Here is a 23,036-nt window from a genome sequence, read left to right on the forward strand (position 1 = left end):
AACCACCTCACTAGTAAGTTTAAACCTCATATGCGCATCCTCGTCTTCAATCATCTTCGATAATTCTACTAAAAAGATTCCATCTATCTTTCCTTTCGCATCGCGCACCATATTTATCAAACTTTCTCTTTCCCCCTGCGCCTTACGCCTTACTAAGAACGTCCTTACGCCTTGCGAGTAAGTCTACTCATCCGAAAGATCGACGTGTCTAAAGATTCTTACGGCGAAGAAATAACGTAACGGGTTAGATCAACGGCTACCGATTTTCCCGCCCACGTCGGCAAACCGATGGCGAAAGTTCGTCGAATACGTGACAGCGTAGTCGAGTGGATCGCGCGAGAAAATCCCAACTAATCTTTGGACTTTGAGAGAAATCCGCGGTGGGATCAAAGTTGTATTATACGCAGCCTGTTGGAGAGGGCGAGTCTCGCGTAATCGATAGCACGGTACAATATCGCCAGATACGACTTACCGAAAACCGAACCGTGTCCCGATATACGTGTGCGTCATGATATGAAAAAAAATTGCTACATACTATAAAGACAAAAATTCATATTACATCGTTCTTTACTTCGAACGCTTTAATTTAACTAACTGTTTTGTTCGTTTCGGCGATATTTCAACCTGTCTTTATTATATTTACGACGAACCAAATGAAATACGTGTTCCTGATACCAGTCGCTTTACTCTGATTTTCCGACTGATTTTTCAAGAGGAAAAAGCGAACTTTTTACAACAACGCTCTTCGATGTTATATCTTAATACGGCAATGCGCGCGTGTCGTACTGTCGGAGAAACCGCGGATATACCTTGTTACGTCCGGTGACTCTTTACGTAACTCAGGATCCATCCCTCGGTCGAGGCGAATAATCCTAAGCGACTGTCGTAAATTTGTATTTTACCGTTAGGTCCCTTAATTCTTATAAAACGTATTCGAGTCGAGACGTTCCTTACGGTTGTTGTCGCTCCGTCAGGTAAAAAATAGGAAGGTCGGGTTTTTCCTACGTTCAACGGTCATTTCCAGCCGCGAGCGATCGGTGGTGGGGCGACCAACACCCAGCGACAGTTTTCCTCTGTGACAGCATGGTCATCGAACTTCGCTGGTTTATCATCCTCGGATCGGTCAACGTCTCTTCGCTGGTTTTCCGCGCTTAGATCAGTCATCCATTTAACTTATATCTATACACACCGAGCGTAACCGTCTATGTCTACGAGTTGTTGGAATAATCGGTTCAACCAGTTCTATTATCCTAAACGAAATAGGGGAACGATCGTTTCGTGGCGTCGATTATCTAATCGTAACGGGAATTTACGACTCCCGTTGGTGCGCTTCCTCGCGATCGTGTCTCTCCGCGAACGCTCCAACAACCTTATACATACCGATAATTTCAATTTAATTTTTTATAATATTTACTCCTGCATCGTACCGGATATTAGACAAACCATGATGCAAACGTAGAATCATCAGCTGCCGTAATCAGCTTGATCACCGCCCGTTATAATCTTTTCGATAAAATACATTTTCATCGTTTCAACGAACAACGGTCACGTTCACTAATCGACGACACCGGTTCCATCGATCGTGCAAATTAACTTTCCAAACAACCAAACTATCGATTTGCCTTTCGCCTACCGTTTCGACAACGGCCCTTTATTCGCGCAACTGTGCATCACCTGTGCGCGATCGAATGGTGCGAAAGTTTCCCGATCACCGCCCGACATCGCTGTACCGTTGGTGAAAAATGGACGTCTGACGAAGAAGACGTCAACGAAACGTGCGAGTTTCTCTAAAAACGACGAGTTTGGAAAAATATCCTTCGCAAGTTCGTAATAAAGGATAGAAAAAACGAGCAAATACAGAGACAAATTCTTTTAATCTTTAACCAACAAAATTTAATCTTTGTATTCTAACAGATCACGTCGTCGCGATTGCGGTTGCGCGTTATGATCGTTTCTTCGATTATTTTTCAAACACAACCTTCCTTTGGTACGCGTATGTCGACGTTGATACAAAAATACCAAAGATACCGGGGACAACTTGGATTTACCGGGATGACTTTCAAACGTTTAACGGATTAATATCGTACATGGCATACTTTGTGCCGATATATCGTATTTATTTAATCGAATGATCGAAGGATGTAAAAAGAGAAGTCGAATCGAACGAAAAGTATCCTTGTAAATAGGAATATTGAATTACGGAGTTTGTATCTATAGAAGAGTATCAACATCTTTGCAACGTAGTTACGAAAGAGAGTAGAAAAGTTGTTGCGAGTTTGGATAAACACTTACCCTTGTCTTGCCCGACCCGGTTGGACCAACCAGCATTAATCCGTGCCGCACCACAGTCGTCTCGTACAATTGGATAACTTTCTTCACGAATTCTGCAATCAAAGACGTCGACCGTTTCGATCATCGCCTTATAGCACGTTCGAACACGGAATTCTATCTGAGCCGGATCTTCTATCGAAAGATTCGGCTATTATGGGAAAACGTGCGGTCCAATTTTTAATTTCCGTTTCGATTAACTTCGAGTTATTTGGACGACCGAATTATTTAGTAAAAGTTCTCAACTGTCAAAGAGTCGATTGTGAGACAACGTCGATGCGAAGCAGCTTTTTCACCAAGAACATCTCGAAAAAGAACATTACAAAGAATGTATAGAATTTGAATAAGAAAACACGATTAAGCGGTGTTATATAAAGTTTCGGGATCGACGAAACGTAATAACGATTAATAGAGTTTAATGAAACGAAAAATAACATTTTTGATCATTTCGAGAACGCTGGATAAAACTGCAACGATCCGAAACTAACGAAACGAAACATGTACATATGTAGCATACCGTTAACTTCTTCCAGGCCCATCCTCGCAATTGCTGCACGAATTTGCGTTTCCAATACTCCGTGGTCTACGTGTTTCTCCTCCAAACGTGGAAATAAATCAGACACGATACCTAATTAAACGAAGGAGATAAGGTGGTACGGCGAAAGTTGAGCATAGAAAAAATTGTGAGATTACAGCGTCAGAGATTTTCGAGAACTTGCGAAAGAAAAAGAAATTACAGCAAATTACCGTTGAACAGCGTCAAATCATCTTTTAAGAACTTGGGAACGTTCACATCTCGCAAAGCACGTAAACAGATCTGCTGTTCGTTTAAATCTTTCTGTTCCCTTTTTAAATTTCCTGCCACAGCGATCACCGTCTTCACTGCTCGCATTCCGAAATCATAATGATCCTTGGTAAAAATATTTATTTCTCGACGCAAATTTTTAACTTCCCAACTGTGCGTAGAACAAAAAGATACCGCCATTCTATCCGCCAAATCGAGCAAACAAACACAATTTCCAACTACTAACGCAATAGTAAAATAAATTGAGAAAGTGCCGTGAACTTGAATACCTCGTCCTTTGACCAACTTAAAATATCGATATTTTAAGTTAAAATATCGATCGGCGATCGGAAAATGAATCGTTTAATGATTAAATACGTGTAATTAAATTGTAACGCGTTAAACATCTTGAGAATAACGTACCTGCGTGCTCAATTGTTCCGAGCTCAATTTAAACGTAGTCGTTATTTTGCCCGCCAAAACTTTCGCCTCGGAAAAACCGTACGAAAATAATGAAATTTCAGCGATCAGCGAATAGTCCGGTACCATCATAGCCACAGGACGGAATAAGGCTTTCAAGTTGTCCGGTAATTCCGTCCTACCCGCGTAACCAGGATTCATAGTGATGAATACCGCGCAGGATGTCTTCAGTACGATTTCATCCCCTTCGAAGACGAATCTGAAAAATATCGCGAACAATTAGCGGTCTTCTCCGCGTCGTATAACGCGCAACATTCGTCGAAATGAGAGCCATACTCGTCATTATTATCGTATTATCCATTTAAAACTATATTAAGGAAAATTCGCGTCAGTTGTAGCTGATATCATAGACACTCACGTGTCCATTCGCATTTGTTGCGCTTGCTGGATCGTCATGATCTGCTGGGCAATCACGGACAACACCTCGATATCTATTCTGTTGAATTCATCGAAACATGCCCATGCACCTGCACTGCGGTGGTTATATTCAAGATAAGAGGAATAAATGGCAGATAAATAAAGATCGTTGTCGAGATAATGAACGATAATTAAATTGGATAAATGAAATGGTTAAAGGATTTCGCAGAAATTACTCGAATTCAACATTCATGACACAAACATCTTTGTGAATCGAATCCGATGAAATGAAATTTGCCTTTAATTAAATTTAAATTCAATTTATAAAATTAATTAGAGTATCAGCGTGGTCGCGTGCGACGGGGTTAACATACGAAACGAAGATACCGTCTTCAATTTTTAACGTATTTTTAATTTACAAAATCCAATAACACTGGGCAGATATTAATCTGTATCGACGATAACGTAGAGATATTAATTTATCGTTGAACGTACGCTGGCATTTGTAATTTTAACATACAGGTACATGCATCTGCTCGAACCTATAGACGATACTACGACACGTGACACGTGGAAAAAGTCAAAAGCGGTGAAAAGTGGGAAAAAGGAGAAGCGCGAAGAATAATATATAACGAAAAGGTCAGACGAGTCAGAGATTACCTTGCGAGACCTTTGAAGAACTTTCCCATCGACATAAAGTCCAACTGATCGGAACAATTGAACACTACACACTGTATGGCGAACGCTTTGGCGAGGTCCTTGGTGGTTTCCGTTTTGCCCGTTCCGGCGGGACCAGCTGGAGCGCCGCCGAATTTCAAGTGCAACGCCCCAGTTAGCGTCAAGTAACATCGATCAGTCAGAGGGGTGATGACGAGTCTTCCAGTGTTACCCAGATATTCGTATCTTCGACCAAATTCCAATAAATAATAACCCATTAGATTTAGAGGTAAGGTATAGAGAGAGAGAGAGAGAGAGAGAGAGAGAGGGGGGGGCGGGTTATAAGAAGTAAAATTTGAAATAAAAATTGAAAAATGTTCCAGTTAGTTACCGTACCCGTACGGAAATTCTGCATTCACAGCACGCACTTTCAGCTCGCCATCCACCCAGTAGTAGCGAAGCTGTGATATCCAATCGAAATCGTTCACGTTCGATACTTTTTCCTGTAACAGCTTGTACAGCACATCGCGCGCGTGCACCTCGATAGTGATTACCGCTTCCAGCATTAATCTTTGAATTTCCGTTTGTGGACTGCGCACCAATTCGCGTAGATCCTCCATCTGTGCGATAAATTCTATTCGATTCTATTCGATTCGTTTCAATTATTCGTTTTTTCTGTAGTTGACTATGTAAATAGAATAATTAGGATCGTGCCAGAGATAAAATGAACGACGCATCGTCACAACGTATACGTATATTTTATATTATTATTATTATTATTATTATTATTATATATATACAACCGCGTATAACCGAAGGAAATGTGGCCAAGTACTTATTTATTATACTTTCATTCTCGACGACTCTGTGTCTTACGTGTGCCAACAGTCGTTGATAGTAGTCGGAGAGAGTTTTGGTACGGATGCCATTTTCCACTTGTGCGGTCCAATAAGTTTGACCGCAACAGAGAGTCACTTGTCCCGGCCACATGTACACCCACGCTTTCCTTGGAATTACATCGATGATTAGCAGAGCCGTTCCAATGATGTTTCTGATAGTGGTGCGCATCACCGTCTCCAGATCGCCCAGCCAAAACTCCACGCTCCTCAACGGGTACATCGGTGGATCAAGCACCACTTCCTCCCTCTCGGCAGAGTACATCCGAGTGATCTGTAGATCCTCTTCGAACTTCACTTCTTGAATGTTCTCGAAACACTTTCTAAGGTGCGGTTGCACCGCTTGCACGTTCTTCGCTTGAGCCAGGATCTCCAAAAGTTCCTCGTCGCTGAGGAAGTAGAATCGAGGAAAAATTCGTCGTTTCATTTCCAAGTAGTTCGATAGACCTTTCTGCACTACTTCCAGCAAACTTTGGCACTCTTGAAGACTCTCCAGTAGATTGACGTCGGGGCATATTTTGATAACCTGTCGCGATAGCGTCTTTAGCTCAAACTTTCGAGAAACGAAACGTTCGTCGACGATAAGACGATGAAACAAACGAATTAGCGAGTTACACGTTTCTCCAACGGTTTATTACTTTCCAATAGGATATTAAAGGAATACGAACGACGAGTAATTAAGATCGTTTAAGATTATGTATTTAGAATAGAAAAGAAACGGTTCCAAGATGATACGACAGTTACAGTTAGAGAAAATCGCATAAAACGAGACAACGTGTATTAAAGTTGAAATTACATAGGGATTTTCATAGGCGTTCTTCATGATCCGTCTCCAGTTGCGTTCCATCGCATTGTACTTCCTAGTCTCCACCGGCAACTGAACCTTAATGTCCTCCGAAGTAAATATTGGCTCCAGATACATCCAATCTCTGTAATCGCGCACGTTCTTATCGTTCAACGAAGAACGATTCGCTCTTTCGCTCGATCCCTCCTACCTTTGTACTTCGATCCATAAAATCAGCACTTGCTCCGTCAACTTTAATTTATACTCCCATTCGGTAATCTCGTCCTCGAAAACGGTCTTCAGCGGGCTGAACGCCAGCTGCTGTACGCCGAGTATGTGATTCTCTAGTAGCATCGTAGTTTCCTCTGCCACCTTTATTATATACGTTCCTGTACGTGGCGGATAGATAAACGGATCAACGTGTCGTCATCGATTAAACGAAATCTCGATAAAATTCCACTTTATACCTGTATACCAGATATACGTGGTAACGAATAGGAAAGAAATAAAAGTACCGACCAGTCGTTTTATACGCAAGTATCTCCATAACGATCGTTTCCCACTCTTCGATCATTTTGTTCAACGTCCGTTCCGTGGCGTATTCTTTGGCTGCTGTGTCAGCGACGGTCTTTACCAATTCTTCAAACTCCTCGATACCGAGCATCAACAGCGATTTAAACGTTATGCTTGGCTTCAGAGCCATCTGTATGCCAGTTTGCGCGCTCAGTTGCTCAAAGTGACGATCCTTCATTCCCGGATCTCGTAGAGCTTGTATGAGACTAATGTAAGGCTTGAATTCGTCTATTTGTTGCCTTATAGCAATCGCAATCGCTTGCACCTCTATTTTAAAAGGAGAATTACTTGAAAGCGGTAGGTTTTCCTTTCTCAAGTGAAAGTGACAACCGATGCTAATTTTCATGCTAATTTTCTAGCAAATTGTTCCAACCTACTTGGAAATTCTTGAAACGTTCGAATCGCGCGAGTCATTGCCCGATGCATATCAGCAACTAGAACGTCGATCTGAGTGCCATCGACATTCATCAGCGGGTTATCCATCCATATGTCGTGCCATTTGAGCCAGTCTACGAATTACGAAGCATAGATTCGACAACGATGTCGAACTTACGAAATTTACTTTCGACAGAGGGAACGCTGCTTCGAAAGTAAAAGTTTTTAGAATAGAAGGTGAAAGGCAAGGAATTTGATTAAAATTGACTTCTCGGACAGGCTGGCACGTTTGTGTTCGCCATCGTACGCGATATTTTCGGTATGGAAAAGGCAGAAGGAATCGCGAAGCGATAATACCGTCTTAGTAATTTCGTATTTTCAAGAATAGCCGGCTAGCTATTTCGACCACGTCGATTAAACTTTCTTACTTTCTTTACCGACTCTGAGCATAGTCGTCGAACGGTCGTCGATAGTCGATCGCTATGGTTCATGATCGCATACTTGCCTGAAGCGGTGATCCACAAGCTTCTGTAAGGTTCAAAGTCGCGCATCAACTTGTGCAAATGATCGAATGGCACCACTTTCATGTCGAGCAGCTTTTGCCGTTCATTGAGCAACAAACCCATCTCCCGACAGTCGACCATGCTTTTCCAGATTCGTTTCGCATCGAGCGCAGTCTCGTGTATACGATTGATATCCGTTTGAAGAGCGATGTTTGCCACGTTGCCAACCAAAGTGTCTATTCTCTCTTGCAGCAGAACCTCGTCCTGCAGTTGGATTTTGTAGAACTTTTCCTGCTCTTCCATCAGCCGTTCGTTCGTTTCTCGCACCTGTTCGAATTTTTAGCCGATCGTTTATTTCGAATTTACACCGTGTCTAATTCAATTACTCGTTTATGGTTGTCGGGAAAAATGTTGAAAAAATATTTCCAACGAACGTTCGATTTACCATCCAGGTAGGTGTTCTACTCTCGCTGAACCGAATCTTCTCGTTCTCTCTGTTACTCCATAGAAACTTATAACAAGTAAATAGCGCCGCCTAAACGATCCTAATCATTTTCCACGCTAACGTGCTAAACCTCTAAACCGATCGATACGAACATTTTCATCACCTCGTTCTCAATTTGAAGAGGGCAACCGATCACTTCCCACTTGGCATGGAAGTCTTCGTCCGATATGTTCCATAGAAATCCGTCGAGAATATCAAAATCCAACTTCAATACGTCCATCCTCTCGTCGAGATTCTGCACTCGGAGCGGTATAGTTTCCATCCAGTCGCGTATCTCGAATATATGCTCGATACTCTGCGGCACTTCCCTCAATTTGTACCTTATCTGCGTGTATTCTTCCAAGATATCGTCGACTTCCGTTCGTAACTTCTCCGTCAACATAACGAGCAATTCTGTGGCACACTCGTGCCGTTTCCGCATCAGCAAATCCTTCAAAGGGCGAACGTTCGCTAGAAACGGACCGATGGCAATGGTATTGGGTAAAGTCGCTTGCAAATTCTGCTTCATCGTCATATGAAACGCAATTTCCTCCTTTATCTCCGCCGTGCTAAGCTCCTCCTGCTTGTACGCCCTTCAACATCCGTATGAAATTTTATTTAGCCAACCGTTCTTTTCGTCAAAAACGTAGTACGCGTTCGATTTCGATAGAAACTTGCACCAAACTGATCACCGTTCTCGATCCGCTTCTCTTCTCTATTCAAACCAATACCGCGTTTCTATATTTTACATTGTCAGAGCGACATACTTTCTTCACCATCTTTCCAGTTACCACCACACCATTTATAATTTCGTAACAATTCCACCATCTATCGTCTATTATATGAAATTTTAAATAGATACGCGTTCAAAATATTTCATTATATCTGTAATACGATTCTATTTATTCGATATTTCGCTAAAAGATGGTTGATTAATTGTCACGAAAGTAACTAAAGCATGATCATCGAACGTGACTCAACGACGCTCTCTATTAAGTAATGTTTGTTCGTCTAAACATTGGAACAGCGTACTACGCTATTTCATAAATATCGTATAAAATAAAGAGGATTTAACTAGAATAACATTACCGGAGTTCTAATCGGATTCTCATCCGGATGAACAACGAATTTTAAACGAAATTTTTGTATCGTTCGAAGTAACCGTATAAACGCTCTAAGAAAATTTTCATATGATATTTGAACTTTATTACGCGAAATTGAAAAACTTTGATCACCGAATACTCACTCGATGTACTGCGGGATGTCGAGATTGAAGAACGACTGATATCGGCTGTATTCCTTCACGTACGCTCTTAACGGTATCGTTGATCTTTTGTAAGCTATAGTCAATCGGTCGCGAACTTTGCATACCTCGTCTTCGAGTAAACCAACGGAGCTTAGAAAAAGATCGGCTGGGAACTTCAACTTTGGAAGTAGAAAGGGATGTAGTTGCCTGATTTGATGGCAAGCGGCGAGCGCGTTGTCGTATAAAGTCACGATGCTTTCCTTCGAACGATCCGCGTTAAACGTTAAACGTCAAACGTTAAACAAAGAAAAACCTCGATAAGTAAAAATCATTAACTCGACGCGTAGAAAATGTCGTTTTTCCAAACTGACAGAGTAGTACCGACCGAGAGCGATCTCAGCTCGATAAATTCTAAACGGAAAAGTACGACGATTCTCGTTCGGGAAAAACGACGCTTCCCATGCATCGATCGAGTACGTTGGTTCCTTTCAAATACTATAAAAAGTATTCTAGCTTTCTGTTTAATTCTGCAGAATTGTTTAGACAACTTGCACTTTTCAAATGTTTCGTATTAATAAAGTTTCGCCTTAATAAAGTTGTCTAATTGCCGATTGAAATTTGACGATTAAAATAATTTCAATAATTTACCGTCCTCAATTTCGATCGAATTTAATATTTCCAACGATAGATATACGTATGACAAGAACAGGATATATCATTTAATACACTAAATAATACACTAAAACGCGGTCCACTATATATACTGTAGTATACCATGTCATAATACTATATACCACAGATATATATTATACCATTATAGTATACGATTTAAGTCATGACACAGAGGACAGAAGGAATATAAATATTCGTAGCAACAAATAGAAACATTTAAAATAAACAATTTCAAAGAAAAAGGAAAAGGAAAGTCGCGACTATCTGACTGCATCGCGATACATCTCGTTTGTGTTTTTTAAACGTCTGCTTTTATCGAATGAAAAACAATGTCGTTCGAGCGATAGAACGGAAATGCACCTACTACAAATTTGTCTGGATTTGTCGTGTAATATGCTTTCTGTTCGTCCATTTGAAGATCAATGAGGAAGATGGGATTGGCAGCAGGCTTAAATTGGGTATCAATGAGATCGTCTCCCCAAGCGAATGACTCCTCTACGTCCAAGACACACAACGCTGGTCTTTCCAAGATCTCTCCGTATAATTTGATCGAATTTTCCACCAAAACACGCAACGCATACTACTTACAGACCAGTAAATTAGCTTATAAAACTTAACTTATAAAACTTAAACTTATAAACTAATACCTGTATACAAAATGAATATGGTACGATGGATAGAAATCTGGTGTGAAAAAAGTAAAGAAACACTTTTGTACGACTTTCTCGTGTATTTCTCTATGCACGTGTATAAAGACATAGCGGCATAATAGCATCATTTTAAGTGAAAACATGTTTTTACTTTGTATTTTTACTTTCATCCCTATTAATACACCGCCTTTATTTCGAATAAACTGCTACATGATATTTACGATTTAGATATTTACGATTTGAGAAGCATGTTTATGCTTGCTCGTTACGCCCCGATATGTGTATCTGTTGTTAGAGCGCAGTAACAATTTGTTAAACTTCTAGGAATATAATCGCAATTTATCGTGCAAATGCCGTCGAAAATATGATAATACTTATGTTCGTCGTGCATATATGTCTATGTGTTAAATAATGTGTCAAACTAGATTAAACACAGCCGTCAAACTTATCATTATATTATGTACATATAGACAGGGTAAATCACCTAAGACCTAAAGCGATCCCTATTCGTTATTTGTTATTAATGCGCTAATCGACATCTTTTTTTGTCACGGATAGTTGACTTGAAAGACTGCTTCAAAATGATTATCGATTAATATAAACCTACAAGTTCTCTTTTATCCAGAATTTTATCCAGTGATAATAATGGAAAAAAATCAAAATAATAGAAAATTTTCATCAACTCTATCTTCTCGACCGATTACACCTGTTAAATACGTACCTGCATACAAAGAGTGGTGAGATTCATGAAACGTTTCAATTTCATCACATCGTACACCCGGTGATTCTTCTGTTCGAGATTAAACCAACCCTTTCCAAGATCCCTCAAGCACATCCTAACCGACTGCGTAATTTTTTCCAACCACGGCTCTTTCAAATACTTAATAACCGTAAGGATGGCTTGGCTTTGCAGATCCTCGAACTCCAACAGTCTTATTTGTTTGCCATAAGAAGTAGCGAATAAATTCATAGAGGATACGTACATGCATTCCGCCATGACGCACGCCATAGCTTGGTATACTTCTTCGTGAACGTACAACGTTATCCAGTGTGTACGTTGCCTCACTTTCTAAATCGAAATTCATTATTTTTATACTTGAGACTCGAAATTCTGAACTCGATAAATGTATATTCTCTAGCGATCTTTACGATCCAGAAAATTTTTAATTATTTACAATTCAATGAGAATAGAAAATTGGCACCGGCAAACAAGCATCAATCGATAAATTACATCTTTCAATTACTATTTTTAATCGATGTCGCAAAGATTATAGAGACAATCTTACTGGTGATACATCCAGCCTGATATTATTATAATTGGCAATCACTAATTAAGCTTACAATAAGTGTTTATTTATTAGAATAAAATGGTAAAGAGTTAGTTACTCAATTTGTTTGTTGCTGTAAGCTCGATAAAATTAAAAGTCTATTAATAGCTACGATATTCCAATGAAATGATTCTTTGAAAAAGAGAACGAGCAAAGACGATGGATAAAATAGATTGGAGTATTTCACCATACTACATTTTACTCGACAATATTTTACCCCCCTTGACAAATTAAGACATCTCTATAGAAACGTCTTATGCAAATCTATTCCTCTTTTTCTTTCTTTTTCTTCTTTTTCTTTTTTTATGTAGATGGCTTAATTCAACATTATTATCAAAGTAATACATACGAAGTGATATTACCAGAAAATTCGTCATGCCTGTATCGATCTTGCCCTTTTTTGGCACCCTTGTGGCCTCGATATCGGGCATCCACGTGACGAATTTAAACATTTCCGGATTTTGCTGTATCATCTGCCTCCACGTAAGATCGCACATGGACCGCTGGTAATCCAGACAAATTTCTTCCATCAGCTAAAAAACGTGGCGATTACCGTCAAATACAGTAGCTGCATAATGGAAATATTCTAGAAAACGAAATGTACGCAGTCTATTTGCGAAGTACGTGGAAGAAGAAAATTGAATTGTTCGATATTAGGAATATCAACAAATCCGTCAAAATTTCGGATTACAGATCTCTTGTACGATCACTGCAAACATACGTCTGCCTTTTTCACAAAAGCTGCTACTGACCGTGTAACGTAGGTATATGGAAAAACAGCGTGGAAAAAATCCAAGGAAATGCGCGAGAAAACAAGGTATTGTCTGTACTAAATGTATAAATATTAAGTTTAAACTTTTTGTTACTTTTGATTTTTTTTTTTTTTTTATTATCACGTTGTATATACCACTCCTTGTATATTTTGCGTAAGTATATTGAAATATATTGAAATATATTGAAATCTGAATGAAATCTTTTACGTACCAACGTTACATATCTGTGCTTATATCTGGAATTATTCGTAGCCAAACGAACGATCGTTTCTTTTTCTTCTTCGTTCAACGTTTTCATGCCTTCCATTAGCATACAATCCAAATAAAAATGATACCTACGTAAGCATGTTTAATAGCGTTAAAAGTATTCACGGCTCAGATAGATAAATGGTATATCAGTTGAAAATTTAAAATTTGTAATAAAAAATTTAAAACTTCTCAATACTTTATAGAAGCTTCGGCAATTCGTCTATGTTTAATGGCCGCCGCCACTCTCTTCGCATAGATCCTTGGATCTTCGGCGAACAGACGAATGTAAATCCTCGGTATCTTAAAGTTGCGCTTTCTGCCGTCAAGCGTGAGCACTGTCCACAATTTCCTCTCGCGATCATAGTGAGTAACAGCAGCGTTGGTCCAAGCGAACAGCTTGTTCAACTGATTGTCCTCGAGGGAAAACATTTCGTCCTCGGATCGGAATCTTGGTACAAAAACGGTAGCCGGTAGCGGATAATGCGTTCCATCGATCACCCCAAGATTTATCCAATCTTCTACCGTCCTGCAATTGCATTTCTCCCCTTTTTTTTTACAAATCTTTCTTTCATTTTAACGTATCAATATTTTTTATTTAATTTTTAACATTTTCCTCTCGATATTGCGATATTACCTTTACCACCGTATGTATTTTCATAGTAGCCTGAACCTAACCTAAAACATAGTAGCCCGTGTCCCCTCCCTACTTATGTTTTATAAATAAAACGTAAAAGTATAAAACTTAATTTACATTCTATAATCTATTTAAAATTGTAATTTCAACTTGTGCATGTTAAGAGCATTAAACTTTTTTAATAGCGCACCTACAGTCGTATTCCTCGTCGTCAAAAATTTCCAAAGGAAGAAAATGCGCCGTACTGAACAAACCGTATGTCTCTTCGTAAGTTAGTAGCGGCAATGTGGCAGACGGGGGTAACATTTGCTTCGGTGAAACACCAATTTCCTCCAAAACATCCTGGATTTTCAAATTCCTGTACAATCTGCGTCTCCTCTCCATCTCGACGTTTCGTGGAATTCGCTTGGGCTCCACATTTTGCTGCATTTGTACTTTCGGGACAAACGTCTCCGCCGGAAACGTCTATTTCACAAATGTTTGTTTGCTTGTTTATCTTTTAACCAACCAGAGTCCATGATAATAGTGGTTAGGATAAATTATATGCAAATGTAAATGTAAATAATGATAAGCGAAATCAACGAGGATCAATCCTCTAGAATCTAGAAATTCCTTTCTATTGTTGTTACAGCTTTCATTTCTGGGAAATACGGGATAAGTGGAAAGATTTCATTGAGATAGCTTCGCATTGTAGCTCCCCATTGTTGTAACTTTTATGATTATTTACGTTTCTTAACAGAGATATTATCTGTTCCGCGTAATTTCCTCCTTCGAAGAAAATCAAGATTCGTTTCTTCGAACCTCAAAGAATTTTGTTATCGGTATAGAGTCGAACGGAATACTTTTTCGTGTTATCTCGCTAGCACGTCGATAATTCGTTATCGAGCACTCTGCAATCTCCCCCTATTAGTTTCTGTTGCTTACGATTGATCTATCTTCTGGAAAGCTCATCCATCTTTTAGCTTCGCCCAGGATATTATACGTTTCTTGATCCTGTAATTGTCTGACTCGAGCACTGTGATGCTCGGTGGAAACTTGCCAGGCGAGTTCCGTTCTTCTTGGCGCAGTCGCCAAAAGCACCACTTCCGGTTTCACAGCATGTTCCACGGTTCCTGTACGCACCGCCTGATTATTTTCACTGAATCTTTCAAATATTTTCATCGATTAATCGTTAATCACACCTACCCGTCACGATCTCCGAGTAATAACCCCTTCTTTTAACATTCTGTTCGTCCATAGTTTTACTTTTGTTATTATCTATTTTACATTTAAGAAACAAATTTTAACGTTACAACTTATGTAAACATCAACTTTTCAAATATTAGAACAGTAAATCGTGTATTACTCAGTTGGCATTAAAAGTCACCACATAGGTAACCTCAATTTCACACTTTAGATACGATTTCAGCGTGAACTTGTCCATTATGTCACTCATCGATGTTTTCTTTAACTATAGATTTCAAGAATGTTCGATATATACATATATATATATATATATATATATATATGGATTCAATAAATCTTCTCCGACATTATTTAATTTGTGTATATCGTTTGTTAACAATTAGTAAAAATCGGAATTACTATGCTCATTAAATTTCAACTATAACTCGTCAAATTTATCATTGCGAATAAAATCATTGACTAAACATACAGGATAAAGCTGACATTATGCGAAATAGATATTCGGTGTCCCCTCACGTTTTGAAATACCGACCTCGTGAAAAATCGGAGTGTTTCCTACGCGCTCTTCGATTTATAATCGTACGACGATCGTAATTGTCGTACATAGTCCGTTTGATCAAACAAAGCTTTACTGCTTCGTACTCGTTCTTTAATCGCTTTCGTACTCTATTAAGTAAACTTCTGGTCATTCAACTTCTCCAATATACGTTTGTCTGAACACGAACTACTCTAAATATTATATGAAGAAAAAATCATAAGCAGCAAGGACGTAAGTAGTCGTCGCACCACTGGTTCAAATAGACGAAACCCTACCGGATAATCTGTAATTATTACAAATTGAAATATCATATATACGTCAGTTCTTTCCCCTTTGGAATGGCTGATCATTCTAGTTGACCAGTATACAATTTTTCTCATAAACCGGCATTTAATATTTAAAGTGGCGTTAACACGCTTCTAAATCAAAAAATACAAATCAATCCTTCCTTCGTTATCGATTCGTATTCGACACATTGATCGGAAAATTGAGTGAACGATCGTCGCCGAAAGATCACTCCCTCGACGATTTCGATGATTTTCCAATATATTTCGACCCTATGATCGACCCTAATCTTCGAGATATTCGAAAAACACTGCCGAATACCACTACAGCGAATTCTGCCTATAATTCTAAGCCGGTTGCAGCAGCGTATGCGTTAGCATTGAATTGAGATCGAGATCGAGATCGAGAGACGGGCTCTCGAGATTTCGTACATTCTCAAGTGGCACGTCCGATTCACAGCCTCCGTAACATTATGATTTTTAGAAAATGGTCAAAACAGGGTTGCCATAATCATAAATATATTCAACTAGCTAACAGGTACGGGTTATCATTTATTTGAGAAATCGTGAAAGAAATTACCTTCATCGTTGCTCTGCGTATTAACGAAATATTATTTGTCATCCAGAAAGTATAAATAGTATAAAGTACAATAGAAAAATAGAAAAATAATGCAACATCAAGTACAAGTAAATAAACATAAAAATTTTTATTTTAAATACTATAATTTATCAACTATAGATGGTTGACAAGTTGTAAATCATATCAATAATATAATAATGTTACTATATAGCATGCTTCAAAAAAATTGCCTGATTGAAAGTATCAAGTAAATCGTTTTAAGCGGTTAAGTTTAACTTAGTTGAAATTTCTAACATAATTGCGTCGCATAAAAATATCAACAACGTTAATGGTGCAACGAATTTTCATCTTAGAACAATAAGAAAATTTCGATAATAATACAATGGGAAAAATGACGAATGATGTTGCTAGATAGACGTAAACTGTAAATGAAGGTGAAACTTTTAAAACTTTTCTTAAAGGTTTGCATTAAGGAAGCAAATTAATCTTGCAACAGCAATTGCTAATCGATTTTGTGAGGTGAAAAAAGAAAGAAAATACTGATATTACTTACTATAGATTTTATTATTATTATTACTTCTTACTTTATTTATTTTGCATTCAATTTCAACGTGCTATTCAAACAATTCATTTGAAATGCGAGATTATAAAAAATCTTGACCTAAGATATTACATCGAGGTCACCTTATGATCAAATAACTCAACATCGCGATGCCGAGCGCGGATAAACATAACTTACGTATTTATATAAATTGTCATTAAAATTTAATGGAAAATAGGTATAACTTACGATTATAGTCGCAAAGATGTTCGAACAGTAAACAATTCAGTCGTTTATTATTTCTAATCCAAAAGTCGGTTACATTACTCGCGCGTATATAACGTTCAAAGGTTCGAGAAATTATACGCTATATGCAGGCGTTTATCGATATTTACTTCAAATCTCATAGAAATAGAATTCAAGGAATAAGCTTCAAGTTCCATAAACTTTGTACGATATCGGTTGCTTTTTCATTAAAACGGCTGATACTAATTGGAAGAAATCTTACATCAAATTTGTGCATACGCAAATGAGATTCGTACTTAAGTAGGCTAAACATCGTCCTTTACAGTTCTTTTATCATGTACAAATCACGTATATTAATTTATACTCGAATATTTACTCGTTGAGTGTAGTTAATACTATCTTATATCTCGTTCTCACGTCGCGTGTACACATTCGAAAAGGAAGACATTATAGGGGAGAATACAAGCGAGAAACTCGAACTTAATGCACAATGTTCATTTCTACGTTGTATCACCATCATATATGTACTATACACAGTATCATAATGCACGCGCATATTGCCACAAAGATGAATATCTTTCAAGTTTACCCCTCGTTATTTTACTATTTATTATTATTTTATCAGTTTTATTTCATTTTCGTTACTATTACCTAGTAGTACCAGTTAATAAGGTGTATTTAAAATTAGTAAGATTGTTAAAATGGGAAAGCAAGGAAAGCATGAACGAGGACAGAAAAAATAAAAATGACAAATTCAAGAGAGAGAAGGAACAGAGAAAAGGAAAGAAATATATATACTAGTGTTAATGTCAATTTCGAGATGTCGTTATAACAGCTGTCGTACTTAGCTTAATTAATAAATCGTCTTGCACCCTTAACATAAGAAAATATTGTAACAATTACTGATATCGTGCATTGTCGATATAAAATGTGACGTTTTACAACATACTATATTATATTTATCCGAAACGATGAATCGAACAAATGATTTAACGAAAATAAACGAAATTTATACGGGACTAATGTTGCAGATATTAGAGAAACAACTAACAAGGATAAGAAGGAGATCCTACTTATTTCTATACTGTATTACTTTACATATACATATATCATTATTAACAACATATCCGAGAAATACATATATGTAATAATAAAGGATATATTAGAATAGATAATCATATAAAAGCAAGTAAAATTTCGAAAACAAAGGGTCATAGAATCAATATAAATAATTCAATTTCAATTCACATAATAATATTGAAACGTGTAACACGGCTGTATAGTATTATCATAGGTTGACAATTTTCTGGTACACACTGTATACGCGTTCGATTCCACGATATAACACGAGCGCTTCTAATAAATGTATTTCTAAAGATTTCGTTGACATAAATGTCGTACGAAAACTAGTCACTATATTGTTATCCTCAGTGTACATACATCCATAGAGCGTTAATGGTAAACTAATTACATATACCTAAATAGATGATGTACGCGATACAGCTCATACGATGTTACACACTAGAAATTTTATAGAACGAAAAACAAAGATCATATTACGGATAATGATTGAATTGAACCGAACAAAGTTTTAAGATTTAGTTAAATGTGCACTTTCTAGTTATAAAAATAATTCTGCAAGGTTCTCAAACGCTTCTTGTACAAAATGTTTATAAGCTGGTTTCAACGTACACGTTATGTAGTGATCGTAAGCATGAATCGTTACAGCTGCACTTACCAGTAGGGTACATTTAAAAACGTATCGTATAGATTCGTTTCATCGACTCGATTATCGTTAATCGTGCGCGGATCTATCTTCGATGAAACATGACTTCTCCTCATCGCCAAATATTGATCCATCGTCCGATAACTCGTTCGTATCGACTACCAATTCTTGTTTCCTTTTATTTCGATCCTTTTTATGCGATCGTTTGATAGAAGTTTCCTGTAACAACCTCATATAAGCTTTCGTCTTTAAATAATTCGGTGGTGTCACGGTCGTTGATATATTTTCCGCGCTGGTACTTGGACAATTCTGATTATCATCAGTCGTATGGTTCACCAAATTTTCCACGTTATTCACCGATTTGTCGTAAATCGGCTTATTTATCACATCATCAGCGATAACGCAATCATTTGAAAATTCTAATGGATTATACATTTCATTCGCAACACTTTCTAATGATGTCTCGTGTTTCTCATCTATGGAATGGTTATTTCTCATTGCATTGAAACTTTTTCGTGAGCTGTTTCCACGTTTATTCTTTTTGTGAGATTTTTTAATGGAATCCAGATTAGGATACAATTCTGTAGTTGACATATTTCTTGGAGTCAACCTGCCCGTTACATCGTTCGAATCGCAATTCGAATCGTATACCTCCTCTACGTTTCCATTGTCAGCATTGTCATCGGACTTTGTTATTATATCATCTTTTTCTAACTTTACGCAACTATTCGGAAAATTTGGTACAGGTGTTAAACACCGTGAAAAGCTAATGCTCGCCACAGTGTCATCCGAACGCTCATTTTTTTCTGATGCTAAATCGTAAAAATGCGTATATTCCTTAGCAACTGTAAATGCAAATAATGATCTTTTCCTTTTAAGAGGCGTGAAAATTTTAAATTCTTCTTTCGATGTATCCAATTCTTGTAGTTCGAAATCATATGACATATTTTTCTCACGATCCGGCGATATATTTTGTGGCTTCTTCCTTTTGCTTGGAGATAATTTATCCAGAGAAGAACTTAAACTGGCAGATGCCACTAAAGATGTAGAATCCTCGATATTTCTAACGACATCTAAATCCGAAGGAAAATCTTCAATGCTGTTTTTACATTCGGATATTTCATCATTAAATGTTCGTTGTTCGTATTTGTTATTTGTTACTAAATCCATATCTTTATTGAAGTATTCTTGTCGTTTTAAAAATCCACATAATATTTTGTTATGCTTGTCCTTTTTATGGGACTTTTTGACAGAACTAAATTGCGACAATAAAAGTCTGCTAGAACTCACCTTGTCAGGAGTAGACGATCGCTCGTCTCTTGATACATCAGGATTATTCACCTCTACGGATACTTTATTTTCTTCTGTACTTTCATACTGTTCAAAGTTTTCCGAACATTTTGCATTCTCTTGTTTTTCCGTAGCGTCGAGTTTATCTTGTAAAACTTTTGGACTGAACAATCTCCTCTTATTATTATCTTTAACTTTTTTATGAGACTTTTTTATGGAATCTTTACTGATTGTTTGTAAAATGTTGATACGATTCTCAGGAGTAACGGACTTCTGCGATTCTGACACAGTTTCTTTCACTGGCTCCGGGGTTACCGATCTACCACCGTTAGCTAAATAGATATTTTCTTTACATAAATTACTTGCATCGATATCGCTACGATTAGAAGTGTCAGCTCTCGAAAAACGGTCCGCATTCTCCTCCAATTTTACTTTAACATCAAATTTATCTATTTTGGGTATAACACTAGTATAATTCGACTTCCACTCAGATACATTTTTAGATTCCTCGAAAACATGCTTCTGTTCTTCTGTGTAGTCAAAAAGTGAACCTGTATCTGACATATCATCTTCGGAGTGGCTTAATACCAATTCGTTAGAACTTCTATTAGCACATTGCTCTATATCCGATCTAGAATCTTGAAACGGATCAATTTGTTTACTATATCGACTAAATCTATCTTGAAGTACGCTCTCGTTTTTTACAAAACTATCTGTAAATTGTGTTGTATAGCCATCGCTGCGCCTTGACGATCTTTCCTGTGTATAATATTACAATGTACAAATTAGTGATAACTTCGAGTTAATACATAAACAGTATAACTATTTATTTTTAATTCTTAAGAGACAAAAGCTATTAACTAAGAGAAAGATATTCTCGAGTTCTCTTTCCTTACCTTCTTGTGACTTCTTTTAATAGCACTCATACTTTCTGGAATTATACAAATTAGATTTTTTGGTGTGCACGATCTACTGTCATCTTTATCGTGAAATTCATGAAGAAGGTTCCTTGAAGTATTCATGGTTATATTATCTGTATATTTTGTTCTGCCTTTGACACGTTTTAATGACTGTGAATTGGGTGTCGCAGCAACATAAACAATGTTGTCGATGGTTTCCTTCAATCGGCTACGTAGTAATGGCGTAAAACTTGCTGAATGACATGACGATTTTCTAGTATACTTCGCATTAGGTGTAGAGTAATGCAGCATTTCATGTTCCTTTGTACTTTGTTGCAACGGTGTCTCATTTTGGTTTTCGTCGATTGAATCGGAAGATGAAAATAATAAAGTACTATTTGCCGAGTCGCTAGGATTGTCATTGAGATTCAAAAATTTATTAGGAACAGACAGAGGAGAACTAAAGTTCAGGCTCAAAGATTTCCGTATACCTTTCTTCGTGTGCCTAAAACTTTTTGGACTAGGAGTTAAATTAAAATTTAATGACTTTTTGATTTTTGTTTTTCCATAATAGGAAGGACTACTATTGAAATTTAAAGCTCTCATTATCTTAGCAGATCTAGATAAATGTTTGTCTTCCTCGAAAGAACTGTTTTCTGAATTGGAATTACAGGCACTTGCATCAAAATTCAAGGATCGACTCAGCCTGTACTTAGCAAGACGTTTGCTTTTATGCGGAACTGATCTACTACATGTTACATATCTATGTTTAAATGAGAAATCGTTCTTTTCCAGAGGGCTCCATGCTATAAAGCATTTCTGATCCATCTCGTAATTCTCTTTAGTCTTATCAATATTCATTTTTGCAATAGCCGTACAATCATCAAACGTAATTACATTCGATATGTTTTAAACATAAAGATTAGCATGTAAATATATATAGAGAAAAGTTCTTTCATTCACAACTCCATATGGTTATAAATTTCTATTTCTACATATGTGTAGACAAATAGTAATAACTAGTAGAAAATATCAATATTAAATCGATATTTAAATTATTTCATGACACGTTTTAACCATTACGAATGATTTGTCCAAGCGCGATTTTCTTCCAAAATACAGATAATCTCCATTCTATAACACTGCAACAAAACAAAATGTTAGATATTTAAGATGCAATATAAATTTTGAAATGCTATATATTGTTCATTTTAAAAGCAATAATGTTCTATTCGTACAATATTTTGCATAGTAATTCTTTTAAATTCCAGTTAATTTCTAAAGTTTAAGCTCAAAATTAATTGAAATTAGATCTTTATATATTTTTCCGTCATCTTAGAATATGGTATATGTATATGTATATATGTAACTTGTGTTCCGATCGACGCACATACCATATATAATAATACAGTACAATATAATACGTACGTGCAAATAACCCTCAGAATATAATTTTCAATTACAACATATACAATGCATCAATACAAATGTACCATGTATTAATTACATATATCATAATTACAAAACGAGTACCAACTTTACAGAAATTACCTACAGAGTTTTAAGTTACGTGTTTGGGGTCAAAGTGATATAAACTGGCCGTCTTCGCATAGAAAGATCATAAATTATCGAAAATCGATTCTTCCTTTACCACATCTTTCTCTTCTTCATATATTGAACCATATATACGCGAAAATCCAAAATTCTATTTATTCGATTACAAATATGCATATAAAAGACATCAAATATAACTATCAAGCACTCCACTTTATACAAAATCCAGCATGGCTTCGCATGTCTTCTTCAAGCATTTCAATACGTCCCCCTTTAGAATCGGCACAGCATCATAGTATAGCGTACAGAATAGATGGCGCTGTATATTTCCCATTAATTGCTCTACTCTATTTCCAATTTATTTTACCTTAGATACGTCAGATTATATCAAACAACATCAGATATTAAAATTGTCTATAC

At 37.1% G+C, this 23,036-nt stretch overlaps 2 protein-coding genes across 4 annotated transcripts in view; both read right to left on the reverse strand.

The window, feature by feature from the left end:
* LOC138189742 (dynein axonemal heavy chain 1-like) overlaps positions 1-15,887 on the reverse strand; it is a 55,347-nt gene extending 39,460 nt beyond the window's left edge. Inside the window, exons 1-24 of the mRNA XM_069131877.1 lie at positions 14,959-15,887; positions 14,698-14,885; positions 13,964-14,238; positions 13,336-13,665; positions 13,102-13,225; positions 12,480-12,650; positions 11,507-11,858; positions 10,954-10,961; positions 10,504-10,719; positions 9,468-9,727; positions 8,346-8,814; positions 7,740-8,064; positions 7,237-7,368; positions 6,806-7,126; positions 6,498-6,675; positions 6,299-6,431; positions 5,483-6,028; positions 5,003-5,226; positions 4,610-4,852; positions 3,951-4,064; positions 3,536-3,791; positions 3,076-3,238; positions 2,846-2,956; positions 2,293-2,384 (exon numbers count right to left, since the gene is read on the reverse strand). Coding sequence (XP_068987978.1) covers positions 2,293-2,384; positions 2,846-2,956; positions 3,076-3,238; positions 3,536-3,791; positions 3,951-4,064; positions 4,610-4,852; positions 5,003-5,226; positions 5,483-6,028; positions 6,299-6,431; positions 6,498-6,675; positions 6,806-7,126; positions 7,237-7,368; positions 7,740-8,064; positions 8,346-8,814; positions 9,468-9,727; positions 10,504-10,719; positions 10,954-10,961; positions 11,507-11,858; positions 12,480-12,650; positions 13,102-13,225; positions 13,336-13,665; positions 13,964-14,238; positions 14,698-14,885; positions 14,959-15,010 — 5,283 coding nt within the window. The 5' untranslated portion in view covers positions 15,011-15,887. The remainder of the gene's footprint in view (positions 1-2,292; positions 2,385-2,845; positions 2,957-3,075; positions 3,239-3,535; positions 3,792-3,950; positions 4,065-4,609; positions 4,853-5,002; positions 5,227-5,482; positions 6,029-6,298; positions 6,432-6,497; positions 6,676-6,805; positions 7,127-7,236; positions 7,369-7,739; positions 8,065-8,345; positions 8,815-9,467; positions 9,728-10,503; positions 10,720-10,953; positions 10,962-11,506; positions 11,859-12,479; positions 12,651-13,101; positions 13,226-13,335; positions 13,666-13,963; positions 14,239-14,697; positions 14,886-14,958) is intronic.
* Positions 15,888-16,905: 1,018 nt separating this feature from the next.
* Positions 16,906-22,920, reverse strand: LOC138190077 (serine-rich adhesin for platelets). 3 transcript variants are annotated; one of them, XM_069132579.1, is made up of 3 exons: positions 22,618-22,920; positions 21,060-22,204; positions 16,906-20,922 (listed from the first exon to the last, which is right to left on the reverse strand). In XM_069132579.1, exons 2-3 carry the CDS (start codon positions 21,921-21,923, stop codon positions 18,943-18,945), a joined length of 2,844 nt encoding a protein of 947 aa, XP_068988680.1. In that variant the 5' UTR covers positions 21,924-22,204; positions 22,618-22,920; the 3' UTR covers positions 16,906-18,942. The 3 variants fall into 3 exon arrangements, with proteins under 3 accessions (XP_068988680.1, XP_068988679.1, XP_068988681.1); XM_069132578.1 differs by having other exon boundaries at positions 22,614-22,920; XM_069132580.1 differs by lacking the exon at positions 22,618-22,920 and adding an exon at positions 22,491-22,604.
* Between the last annotated feature and the right edge of the window lie 116 nt (positions 22,921-23,036).

This window comes from Bombus flavifrons, chromosome 2, assembly GCF_040668555.2.
Source record: "Bombus flavifrons isolate JBK064 chromosome 2, iyBomFlav1_principal, whole genome shotgun sequence".
NCBI lineage: Eukaryota > Metazoa > Arthropoda > Insecta > Hymenoptera > Apidae > Bombus > Bombus flavifrons.